The following is a 13,702-nucleotide window of genomic DNA, read 5'->3' as shown; positions in this document are numbered from 1 at the left end:
AGCAATCTGCTAAAACCTGGTGCGATGCAACTCTCCTTGCTCTAAACAAGGTTCATGTTTTTTTGTACATTGTCCCAGTTTAAATAACACTACATTACATTAAATTACATTAGGGGTATAATGATTCAGGTTCATTACTCTGCCGTTAGCAGGATAGCCTTCTAGGGAGGGGGTGAAACTGTTAAAGACTCTGTTAGAGAGGAGACTGGTGCATGCATACATTATATGGGGGTAAAGGGGGGGGGGGGGGGTAAAGGGGGTAAGGATTAAGGGGCGAGTTAGGGGTAAGGTTTCGGGTTATGAAAGAGGTTGTACTTGGGCAAGGGTTATGAAAGATGTTCATCAAAGGGTTAGGGTTTTGAAAGAGGTTCTACTGCGTTAGTTTAGTTTAGTTTATGAGGATCCCCTATTAGCCATTACACCAGGCAACAGCTACTCTTCTTGGGGTCCACATTTAACAAGAAAATCATACAATAAATCAACAACACACGAAAACAGGATAAAGAAGAAAATAGAACAGATAACAAAACAAACAAAAAACAGAAAAGAAAAAAACAAAAATAATGTGCAATTATGAAATCATAGAGAGGGAAAAGAAAGACATCATACAAAGGTAAAATTGTGAAGTAGCAAGTATGATGTTTCATAGCACCACAAGGATCTATATCGACAACTTGGAATAAACTATTGTAAATTATTTATAATGGATTTTCAGCTGCTTTTTAAGTGTATTACAATTACAATTTATATGATTGTTTGAGTTGAGTTCCTTCTATGGTTAGGGTTATAAAAGAGGTTCTACGGGGGTTATTATTATGAAATAGGTTCTATGGGGGGTTAGGGTAATGGAAGAGGTTGCTCAAAGGGTTAGGGTTATGAAAGAGGTTCTACGGGGGTTATTATTATGAAATAGGTTCTATGGGGGGTTAGGGTTATGGAAGAGGTTGCTCAAAGGGTTAGGGTTATGAAAGAGGTTCTACGGGGGTTATTATTATGAAATAGGTTCTATGGGGGGTTAGGGTTATGGAAGAGGTTGCTCAAAGGGTTAGGGTTATGAAAGTTGTTCTACTGGGTTTAGGGTTATGACAGTATTTATTGATTGTATCTTATTTTACCAAATTTGATCCTTTATACTTAATGCACCCCGGGTCAGAGACAAACTCAATTTTGGTTATTCCATTTGTTGTAATTGACAATAAAGCTGACGTTGATTTTGAAAGAGGTTCCTCAAATGATAATGGCTATGAAAGAGGTTATTCAAAGGGTTGTGGTTATGAAAGAGGTTATTCAAAGGGTTGTGGTTATGAAAGAGGTTCTACTTGGGTTATGGTTATGAAAGTGGTTCTACGGGGGGGGGTAGGGTTATGAAAGTGGTTCTACGGGGGTTATTATTATGAAATAGGTTCTATGGGGGGTTAGGGTTATGGAAGAGGTTGCTCAAAGGGTTAGGGTTATGAAAGTTGTTCTACTGGGTTTAGGGTTATGACAGTATTTATTGATTGTATCTTATTTTACCAAATTTGATCCTTTATACTTAATGCACCCCGGGTCAGAGACAAACTCAATTTTGGTTATTCCATTTGTTGTAATTGACAATAAAGCTGACATTGATTTTGAAAGAGGTTTCTCAAATGATAATGGCTATGAAAGAGGTTATTCAAAGGGTTGTGGTTATGAAAGAGGTTATTCAAAGGGTTGTGGTTATGAAAGAGGTTCTACTTGGGTTATGGTTATGAAAGAGGTTCTACTTGGGTTATGGTTATGAAAGAGGTTCTACGGGGGGGGGGTAGGGTTATGAAAGTGGTTCTACGGGGGGGGGTAGGGTTATGAAAGTGGTTCTACGGGGGGGGTTGGGTAGGGTTATGAAAGAGGTTCTAGAAACGCTAATGGTTATAAAAGAGGTAAACTGTACAGTGTATTTTTTACAAAGGACTTTTGTAGCGACATTAAGACACTAATACATCTGTAATCCTTCCACGTTGCGCAGCCCTGCGGACAAAAGACTTGGGGTGTGTGTGTGGGGGGGGGGGGGGGGGGGCGGGGGGGGTGGCATTCCACACTTGGGCCCCCAGTCCGGAGCTGGAGGCCCGGAGACCTGCTGAAAAACAAGTCCGGGGTTGTTCTGGGTTTGTGCCGTTGAGCAGCTGTGCCCTGCAGGGAGCCGGGATGAACTGCCCGTGGTTTAGCAAAAACAATAAATCACAACTTTGAATGATTCGGGCGACGAGGGAGCACCGTAAACCCCTCGTCCCCAACACGAGACACAACCCCCCTTTCATAACACTCACCCCCCGAATAACTTGATGAGAATAGCATTGTCGCACCTGCCAATCCATATATCCCAACCCTTACCATAACCCCTAGCTCCTAACCATTATCCCCAATCACAACCCTCTAGCGCCTAACCCTAACCAGTACCCCCAGCCATAACCAAACAACCTAGCTCCTAACCCTAACCAGTACCCCCAGCCATAACCAAACAACCTAGCTCCTAACCCTAACCAGTACCCCCAGCCATAACCGAACAACCTAGCTCCTAACCCTTACCCCTTCTCACGAGGCCACTGTCCTCTGGCACGACCTCGGTGAGACTGCAGACATCCCCGTGTCTTCATCCACGAGTTAACCATTAAAAGGAGCGCATTGTGACCTGCATTAGTAACTTGTCTCAGGTGTAGCTACAGGATGTAAACACTAACCCCGCCCAATAGTAGGTCACACATTCACACCTAGTCACTCAGTGACTGTTACTGGTTCATAGTTACTGGGTATAGTGTATACAAACACACAGATGTAAATATGATGAAACGTTCCATTTATAGGTTGAAAGTGTTTATTTTAAATACTTATTCCAGTAAAATGCATGGTCAGTAACACACACACACACACACACACACACACACACACACACACACACACACACACTAAAAGCAGTCCCTCTAGAGGGAAACTTACATATTTACAAAATTACATGCAATGCCAAATACTCTGTCATTACAAACACATGTAATGACAAACACTGGTTGGGCATTAAGAAAAAAAAAAAACATTAAAAGAAAAATATGTTGTTTGGCTGGGACCCATCCAGCACATCTTGGACCAGGTCTACAAGCTGATCAAAGTCCTGGGCCAGGTCTACAAGCTGATCACAAAGTCTTGGACCTGTCGGGACAAACAAAACATCATATAGGCGGGTATCCTTATATACAGGTACCCTGTTTATACAGGTACCCTGTATATATCACATTTGGTGTGAACGCAGAGATGGACAGGTACCCTGTATATAAGGGCGAGGGTTAGACGGGTACCCTGTATATAAAGGCGAGGGTTAAATGGGTACCCTGTATATAAGGGTGAGGGTTAGACAGGTACCCTGTATATAAAGGTGAGGGTTAGACGGGTACCCTGTATATAAGGGTGAGGGTTAGACGGGTACCCTGTATATAAGGGTGAGGGTTAGACGGGTACCCTGTATATAAGGGTGAGGGTTAGACGGGTACCCTGTATATAAGGGTGAGGGTTAGACAGATTCCCTGCATATAAAGGTGAGGGTTAGACGGGTACCCTGTATATAATAGGAATGGGTCAGAATATTCGATTATTCGTTCCCGAGGGTCAAAGCCGATTTTTAACATTCCGACCGTTACATTTTTTTCTCCATTCAAATAAACAAGAATTAACAGACGGAACAAATGTTCGACACCTCGAAGGTTGTTATCCCGCTTATACCATGGTCAGCTGCCAAAGAAAATAAATTCAGACGATTCATTTATATTTTCATGCGTTTTACAATCCAAATATAAAGTTTTTCAAAGCCATAACTTTGTTTCCCTGGTAACGTCTGAGGGTTTGACTAATACGTGGAACAATCTTTACCCTCCCGTGAGGTTCTAATGCAATGGAAACGTTGCGTTCACTCCTCCATTAAATAGGACGGACCTTAGCTACGACTTGGCAACGGGAGGCGTTCTAGTCCGCTCAGCTATGATAATTCGAAATTCGTCCCAGCCTTTATACCACAGATACTCTATAGGGTCTATAGCATATAACTGCGCTTTCTGATGACAGTTTAATGCAATTTTCACTATTTACCAGCTCTCGTTTTGAAGGCTGAACAGACAATTTGACTGGAACTACTTAGCAGAAAGTTTTTTTTTTGCATTTAAGATATTAAGTGATTTCTCCCCGATGATCCGTGGCTGCCTTTGTGAATGTTGGCACACATCGAATAATCGATTATTCGTTCATACCACCCACTGATTATTCGACCATGAAGATTTTGAGTTGTTCACATCTCTAAGATATAAGGGTGAGGGTTAGACGGGTACCCTGTATATAAGGGTGAGGGTTAGACGGGCACCCTGTATATGAGGGTTAGGGTCCATTTAACAAAAAAAAAAAGAGTGTGAGAAACCTGAAGCATGAAGACTTTATTGTTACTCGCGAACAAGTAAGAACAAAGCCGGCTGGGTTTGACAAAGAGCAGGAGGGCTCCTCCCTATGCGTTTATTCTTCCCACATGTCATCCATTACCTCATTCCATACACTCGCGCCCATATATAGAGGTCTTCTGTACATACAGTACGCTCTCATCCCGCTAACCAGTTCTCCCTGTTCTCCTCTTGGCCAACGGCCTGCGTGTTACCACGTGTGGCGCACATATGGAACATGCTAGGGACACACATAAAGCATGTCATAACCTGGGGTTTGCTCCATATGCCGGGGCATTCGTTCACCTCGGTTCCTGGAAGCAATAATGGTGGGAATACGAGGCTGTGCTTAAAAAGGTGAGAGGTGTCATGTTCACTCAATCTTCTCTCCACTTATTTGCTTCAGGGGTGCACATAACTCAATTTTTAGTGAGTTACTCAGGTGAGTACCAGGAGATGGTGTTTGTTACTCACCCCACAAGTGGCTTTTTTTTCATAACGTCTGATGTTATGAAACCTCCCCAGTTTCACAAAAGGAGATCCCATTTTCAATACACAACTTCTTAAGCAGAGCAGTGTTTCTTTGCTCCACCTTTTTGTAAATAAAACGGCAGCAGCTTGGCCACGGAGCGATTGAATGTCTCACAGTAATGAACGTTGGCATCAGCTGATTTTGCGTAGTTCTCCAGTGTGTGCGCGGTGCACAGCGCACAAGAGCGCACATTTCAGTGCACTCATCATTGGTTACGAGCCACGGCACATCTTGGAGAAACTTTTCGGAAAAAACTCTTTTCTTTTGCTTCAGCTCCGTTTGCCTTTTGTTCTTTACAGGCGGCGAGGCGCCACAGTTGACAAGAAACACGCATAGTCTTGTTTTGATGACCTGACTCTCAGTTACACAAAAGCGTGGTAGTGACACAAGTGACGTTACGCATGCGTACTTACGTACCAGTTATGTGCACCCCTGATTATATTCATTAATTACACGCCTCTTATCAATGCTTTGGAATGCTCCGTTCACTTGCATGGGCCTTCCCGACTGTGTAATAAGTGGGATAATGTATAGAACGCCGGTCATTATCGAAAATAAGCCCCGACACGAAGCAAGACCGCTTCGTGTCGATGTCCTGTTCGCCCTGTCGGGGCTTATTTTCCCGATAATGACGTTCTATACATTATCCCTTACATAGCGTATAGGCATGATAATAATTACATATAATAATTAAATGTAAGTGTACATTTCTCCCATAAGGGTTAGACAGGTAACCTGTATATAAGGGTGAGGGTTAGACAAGTACCCTGTACATAAGGGTGAGACAGGTAACCTGTACATTAGGCTGAGGGTTAAGCTGCGTTCACACCAAAAGCGAGGGGGCGACGCGACCCCATACAAAGTCCACGTAGAGACGTGTATCAGGCGACTCTTGGGCATGAAGGCCGAGCGCGTTACGGCATGGGCGAGCATGTTCACAAGGATTGAGTATCGCAACACGACGCGACACGTTGCTCGAGTTCAGATCTTTGAACTTTCAATCAGCGTTCACTCCATGAGTGACGTAACGTAGAAGCCAATCAGAGTTCAACCGGCCAACTGTTCCCTGCAGTCCGTAGTGAACCGTAGCATGGAGGAGAAAGGGATGTTGCCATTTGCAACTCCCGGAGCTCTATATCTTAATAATATTATATAATATTTATATCTATATAATATCATTAGGGGTGGGCAAGTTAAGGCGTTAATTACGCGTTAACGCAATCTTATTTTAACGCCATTAATACAAATTGACGCACGCTCTCTTTTTTTATTTCTTTTGGATTTGGCCCACAGAATGTCAACATTCATTTCAGAAATCAATTTTGTTTTTGGTTCCACTTACTTTACATTAGATTACACTTGCAGTAAGTGACAGCTTGTTTACAATTCCAAAATCTGTGGCACTACTTATTTGAATTTAACTACAGTTGTAACTTCTGGTTTACAAAAATACTAATTAACTGCCTGTTTACAATTCCCAAATCTGTGGCACTACTCATTTGAATTTAACTACAGTTGTAACTTCTGGTTTACAAAAATATTAATTAACTGCCTGTTTACAATTCCCAAATCTGTGGTGTTCCGCAAGTTTCATATTCAAACCACACTGAGTGAGTCAATAAAACTCCCTCGAGATCACTTGGTCTAGTTTTTGCTTATTAAGTACATTTGGTATGAAGATAATGTGTCATTCCATTTGATAATCTCATTTAACTTCAATTGGAGTGGATCTAAAATATAATTTTAAAAGTGCAATAAATCGCGAGTTCACCCACCAATACTATGCGATTAATCGCGATTTAAAATTGTAATCGTTGCCCAGCCCTAAATATAATATATAATATCACGGCCAAAAGCTGTGTTCGCCTCAGGATGTTATTATGAATAGACTGCTTCAGGTTCTCCGACGTCTCTGGTAATTCCACAACAACTCAACTTTCTCATACACGCGGAACTAAATATGCGTGATAAAATCTTCACAAATCACAACCACGACCTCAGGCGACCAGCGTCACGTTTGGTGTGAACGCAGAGATAGACAGCTACCCTGTATATAAAGGTGAGGGTTAGACAGGTACCCTGTTTATAAGGGTGAGGGTTAGACAGGTACCCTGTATATAAAGGTGAGGGTAAGACGGGTACCCTGTATATAAAGGTGAGGGTTAGACGGGTACCCTGTATATAAAGGTGAGGGTTAGACGGGTACCCTGTATATAAAGGTGAGGGTTAGACGGGTACCCTGTAAATAAAAGTGAGGGTTAGACGGGTACCCTGTATATAAGGGTGAGGGTTAGACAGGTACCCTGTATATAAGGGTGAGGGTTAGACAGGTACCCTGTATGTAAGGGTGAGTGTTAGACAGGTACCCTGTATGTAAGGGTGAGCGTTAGACGCGTACCCTGTATATAAGGGTGAGGGTTAGACGGGTAATCTGTATATGAGGGTGAGGGTTAGACGGGTAATTTATATATGAGGGTGAGGGTTAGACGGGTAATCTGTATATGAGGGTGAGGGTTAGACAGGCACCCTGTATATAAGGGTGAGGGTGAGACAGGCAGCCTGTGTATAATAAATATGACTGACCTTGTCCAAGATGGCTTCTTGTTTGATTCGGTCGTTTTTAAAATCCTCATTTGCGTCCACAACGAGGATGGGGACGTCATTCATGAACGCAAACTGCTGGCTGACACACAGACACACACACATTAATACCACACACACAGACACACACACATTAATACCACACACACAGAAGTACTCATTTGGGGTCATGGTAGTACAGTAGTAGTAGTACTACTAATGTTAGTAGTAGTACTACTAATGTACCACTCGCTTGGGGTTGCGGTGGTACAGTAGTATTAGTAGTACTGCAGTAGTACTCACTTGGGGTCGTGGTGGTACAGTATTAGTAGTAGTGATCGACCGGCCGATATTATCTACCGATATTTGAGTTTTTTACGTGTATCGGACAATATTTTTTTATCGGTATCAGCCCTAAAAAATCCATATCGGTCGATCCCTAATTAGTAGTACTGCAGTAGTACTCACTTGGGGTCGCGGTGGTACAGCCAGGCATCGTGTTTCTGGTGAAGTTCTTCCAGGTACTCCAGAGGAACGCCCTGCTCCTCCTCCCGCGAACGCATCTGCAGCCTCTGCATGCACTTCTACAGACACACACACACACACACACACACACACACACACACACACACACACACACACACACACACACACACACACACACACACACACACACACACACACACACACACATTAATAGTCTATAATAAACCAACATGAAAAGACTTTAATAATCTGTAATAATTTGACCTGGAGGGACTTTAATCATCTGTAATAATTTGACCTGGAGGGATTTTAATAATCTGTAATAATTTGTCTTTGGGAGACTTGAATAGTCTGTAATAATCTGACTTGAATAGTCTGTCCAAATCCGACATGAGGAGACTTTAATAGTCTGTAATAATCTGACTTGAATAGTCTGTCCAAATCTGACATGAGGAGACTTTAATAGTCTGTAATAATCTGACATGAGGGGACTTTAATAGTCTGTAATAATCCAAGGTTTACACAGAAATTAATTAATTAATACCATTTTTAATACCTTCACCATATTTTTGAATACCAGCACGACTTCAAGAGAGAGACCATAGGAGTTGGATTAATCAAGATGTCCCAACAGGACTTGGTCCAGTTTTTAATCAATATGTCACAAAGTAGACATAGACAGAAAGTGTCAGAGAGAGAGTTTTTGTGTCCAGTGTTGAAGTTAAGTTATAAGTACCTCGTTAATATTGTTATTACAGTATTGGTTTTACATGAAATAGTACCGCGTAGTAACGCCTTACACACAACACTAGCCGCGTTTACATGGACACTTCTGATCCGATTAGATTTCTAATCGGAATAGATCTATTCCTATCATGCAATCCGAATGTACTGTATATAGGCCTATGGCATTTACAAAAGTGGTAAGCTTACGTTCGTATGTCTCTCACGCACAACCGTTATGTTGGTCTGGATTTATATGATATATGTAAGGGATTATGTTATAGTACAGAACGCCGGTCATTTTCTGGTAAATAAGCCCAGAGAGGGCGAACCAGACCGCGATGGGAAGCGGAGGTGTCTTCTACGCCCTGAAGGGTATTATTTTCGATAATGACCGGCGACGTTCTATACACTATTACACGGCTCCTTGCCAAAACAGCAGAGAAATAGTCTGCCAAAGACAATGCCGTTGCTTAGAAATCGGACGCGCTGGGGTTGATAAGTTACCGGACTAGTTACGGAGTGAGAAGAAAGACGTGAATCAGGCAAAAAATCCACTTTCCTTGACAGTGGCCAAGTTCGGTGTGCATAAAAGTACCGACTGACCAATTGCGGAATACAGCAGCTGCTGATGCCATCTCTCTAAGTTAAAAAGTAGCCGCACCCACCCCAAACCAATCGGAATAAGTGTATACATGTTGATTATAGCAGACTACACCACCTCTTCTATTCCGCATGGAATTATATTCCGATCAGAGAATTGTATTACGATTGAGCCGTATATATGATCATTTTTTATTCCGATTGAGCTGTTCTTCCACTTCTAATCGGATCAGAAGTGTCCATGTAAACGCGGCTGTCTACCGGTCACACGGTAACGTCAAAATCCATACCGTAGCGCAAATTCACACCAGTGTACTTTCTATAGAGGGATTATCAGTCTACGTCACTCCCCGCTCTACGGCATGTCATATGCAGAAAGAGACGAGAGCGACAAGAGCCGCAATCATGTCTTGTTGTGCGGTTGGTTGCACAAACCGTTTTAATAAGTCTGATTATCCCATTTATTCTACTTCTTGCTTGCCAACATAATAAAACAATTCAAATACTTTACTAATTATGCTTTTCCTTATTCGTATTGCATGCTTATTAAATGTATAGTGAGTTAATCTCCCTCAAAAAGTAGTCCCCTTTAATTACGATCGATCAAACATGTTTTTGACACCTCGAAGGGCATTATCCCAGTTATACCATGGTCATTTGCCAAAGAAAAGGAATTAAGATCATTCATTTATATTTTCATGCGTTTTACAATCCAAATATACAGTTTTTCACATAAATAGGACAGACCTCACCTACAATTTGGCAACGGGAGGTATTTTAGTCAGCTGAGCTATGAGACAGAGAGCTAACGTTATGGATTGTACATATTTATAATTCGAAATTCGTCCCATTATGACACAGACACTATACTATACTATATAGCCAGAGGACCGAAAATATGCATTTCCCAATTATTGTCTTTCAAATGACTTTGAACTAACAGAAGCGAACTCGCGAAGTGGGTATAACTAAGCTAGACGGGTATATCCAGTTTGTTTTAGTGCACGCACCACGTGACATCATTGTTAGTTTTAGTAATTTTTGGAGATAGACCTGCACGTAATTACACCAATTGAAAAACTCATTGGCCTTGTTGGAAATGTAATACCTCGTCAGATGACGTTTATTACTTTTAATGGCCTTAATTTGGGTTTATTTAATTTACTACCTTTTAATACCTTTAACAACCCTGCGGAAACCCTGTAATCTGACATGAGGGGACTTGAATAATCTGTTATAATTTGACCATGAGACTTTAATAATCTGTAATAATTTGTCCTTGGGAGACTTTAATAGCCTGTAATAATCTGATTTAAAGAAACTTGAATAGTCTGTAATAATATGACGGTGGGGGATTTAAATAATCTGTAATAATCTGACCTGGGGCTGGGCTCGGAGGTAGATGATACCGTCCAGCTGGATCATGGGGTGGAACTGGGAGAGCAGCCAGGTGTGCTGATCCTGGTAGACACTCCACTCTTCCGAGGTCAGGTTCCCTGACTCATAGTGACTAGACGCAAACACATACCTGAGAGACAGACAGACGGGCAGAGAGTGTCAGAGAGAGTGCACAAAAGGGGAGGATATGACAATACATTATGTTTATGAGACAGCCAGGCTACCGGTCGCTAGAATGATAGACAGACAGAACAGCAATTTGTCGCTGTCGACAGACAGAGGGGTACCTGTCGCTGTAGACTGATCTCTCGTAGCAGACGACAGGTTTTTCAGCCAGCTTGAGAGACGGAGGCCGCAGCTGAGCACGAATCCGACTGAGGAACGCATAACTCTACAGACAGGCAGGTAGAGAGAGTCGGGTAGACAGAATTACAAATGGGTGGAGACAGCTATTTACTTAAGACACTTCAAATTGAAGCGTTCCAATTCTGTATGTGTGTGTGTGTGTGTGTGTGTGGTGTGTTACCTGGAAGGTGTAGGACCACCTGCGGGGATCAGTGTACATCATCTGGAGAATATTTCCTCCACTCTTCTGAGAGGAACTCAGTTCCTGGGACACACACACACACACACACACACACACACACACACACACACACACACACACACACACACACACACACACACACCATTAGTGTACCTGTTAGAGGGGTAAAATGCTATCTATAACACGTGTTATCTATAACGGTTCCTTGGACACGCACACATGCACATTAGTGTACCTGGTAGAGGCTATAGACGCTCTATATGACGTGTATTCACTATGAAGGTACCTGGTTAACGTCGTCTGCGTTGCTCTGGAGGCTGCACCACTTCCCAATGGGCTCAGGAACCACCTCCCAGTCCTCCAACCGCTCGCCCAACACACGCACCAGTGTGGATTTACCTGCAGCTACACACACACACATTAATACGACACACACAGACACATTAATACCACACACAGACACATTAATACCACACACACATTGATACCACACACACACATATAATACCACACACACACATATAATACCACACACACATATAATACCACACACACACACTCACCAAACACACACTAAAGCAGTGCTTTCAGAGGAACATTTACATATTTAAACCCTGCGAGTAGTCCCTGGTCCTAGCCTCCATTCTGTCCCACGCCACTCCACAATTCCCGAGTTTCTTCTCCACGCTACAGCTTGCTACTGCCTCACTACAAGGGAACCCTAGCTTCCACTACACTCAATCCTGATAGTTGGTTCTCCGTCTCCTCCACGGTAGTATTTACTTTATATTACATTATCGTTCGCTTTTGGTTAAGTATGAGTTGATTTATAAGTTCAGGTACAAGTCCTCTAATTTTAGCCTTGTGACACTGCGTGCCTGGGGTCTAGTGTAAGTTGGTTCATAATGAGTTAAAGTAAAGGTGAGTTTAGTCCATGTTATTAATAATTAGGTGAGCTTACCGATGTTTCCCTCTATGGATATCTTCTTGCACCTCTTCTCTTCTCTGCGGTCTGAATCCGATCTGAAACATCTCTTGGGTGGTGTCGCCATTCTGATCGGTATAGTGTCACTAATAGTAAATTGAACGATGATTTCACGTTTTCCAGTTTTATCGGAAAAGCCAAAAACAACGCTCCTCTTCTTCCCGCTCCGCACAACCCTCAAATGTAGCGCCAAAAAATGTCGTCACTTCCCGGAAGTGATCCACTCCCGTGTTCGGGAAAGTTTTACTGTTATGTCATTTTACTATTTTAAAGTACAAGTAATACTGATATAACTAATAGTCAAAGTAATATGAGAAATATTTTTACTCTATAACTATCACTATTACTCATATTACTTTGATTAATATTATTAATCATAATATAATAATTATGTAATATAAGTTATAGTCATATTTATCATTATGGTTAGGGTTAGGGAGATAGTCATGAAGGTTTTAGGTTCAGGGTAAGCGTTAGGGAGATGGTCTTTTGGTCATCCCATCCAACAAAAGATCAGTTGGTAAGAGCATTTGCCTCTCGTGTCCCATATTTATGGAATAACTTACACCAACATATCAAGCAAGCAGGGTCTGTGGATGCTTTTAAATCTAGGTTGAAGACATTTTTGTTCTCAAAACACTATGGATTGTAATCTGTTGTTGCTGTCTTAAGTCATTATTGTTGTTGTCCTAAGTCTTTATTTGTTTAAAAGACATTTTGTTTTTATCAATGTGTTGACGTTGATGTTTATTGTCTAGAAGTGTTCTGAGACCATTTCGATTGTAAGACTGCACTTTAAATAATAAATGGATTGATTGAGGGTCATGGGGTTTTTGCTAAGGGTCAGGGAGATAGTCATGAAGGGTTAGGTTGAGATAGAGGGTCATGAAGGTTTAGGGTTAGGGTAAGGGAGATGGTGGTGGGGGACTAGGGTAAGGGATGTGGGTTCTCTTCATGAAGTTACATTGTTTGGCCATGGCGCAGCAAGGAGCCTATTGACCCCAGCTGGCACATGTTTCTCTCCCTCTGCTGACACTTCTAGAGGTTCAAGGATTTGTGGTCGACTTTAATGCTCAAACTCTTACACAAACTCTTGCACTATGACTGGATATGTGAAAATCCAGTGCTGCCCTCTTGAGCTCACTGTGTGAACGGTTCCCCTATTGATGCTATTTGCTACTGGTGCATATATATAACATATATTTATGTTCCTGTAACAGATTTATTTATTGGGTTTTTTGATAGGGACCATGCATATTTATGAACATTGTTGTTTAAAAAAACCCATGTAAATAGCCGGAATTGGTAACAAATAATTTATTTTAATCTGGAATCCCTTGGTGGATGGATTTGCTTGCTGTATCTAAAGCTTCCTTGGATCCTATAGAAGTTGCTATATCCATTAAAGTTATTATGTA

General features: G+C 41.9%; 1 protein-coding gene across 1 annotated transcript; it reads right to left on the bottom strand.

Moving 5' to 3' along the window:
• Window positions 1-2,984: 2,984 nt before the first annotated feature.
• LOC307077161 (deoxycytidine kinase 2-like) lies at window positions 2,985-12,458 on the bottom strand. Its single transcript, XM_079738474.1, has 8 exons — window positions 12,261-12,458; window positions 11,586-11,704; window positions 11,279-11,362; window positions 11,040-11,143; window positions 10,735-10,882; window positions 8,011-8,126; window positions 7,546-7,645; window positions 2,985-3,162 (listed from the first exon to the last, which is right to left on the bottom strand). The coding sequence occupies exons 1-8, from the start codon at window positions 12,349-12,351 to the stop codon at window positions 3,136-3,138; spliced, it is 789 nt and encodes a 262-aa protein (XP_079594600.1). The 5' UTR covers window positions 12,352-12,458; the 3' UTR covers window positions 2,985-3,135.
• Window positions 12,459-13,702: the final 1,244 nt, after the last annotated feature.

This window comes from Pollachius pollachius (genome assembly GCF_949987615.1).
Source record: "Pollachius pollachius genome assembly, chromosome: 6".
NCBI classification, from domain to species: domain Eukaryota; kingdom Metazoa; phylum Chordata; class Actinopteri; order Gadiformes; family Gadidae; genus Pollachius; species Pollachius pollachius.
The sequence above is the reverse complement of the archived record's forward strand: the minus strand, read 5'-3'. Positions and strand labels throughout refer to the sequence as shown.

Bases quoted from the DNA above. Each gene is read 5' to 3' on its own strand.
- LOC307077161 (XM_079738474.1), bottom strand. From the start codon at position 12,351: ATGGCGACACCACCCAAGAGATGTTTCAGATCGGATTCAGACCGCAGA. The intron at 11,705-12,260 runs GTAAGCTCACCT...GTGTGTGTGTAG, and splicing joins ATCCATAGAGGGAAACATCG to CTGCAGGTAAATCCACACTG. The intron at 11,144-11,278 runs GTAACACACCAC...GCCTGTCTGTAG, and splicing joins GGTGGTCCTACACCTTCCAG to AGTTATGCGTTCCTCAGTCG.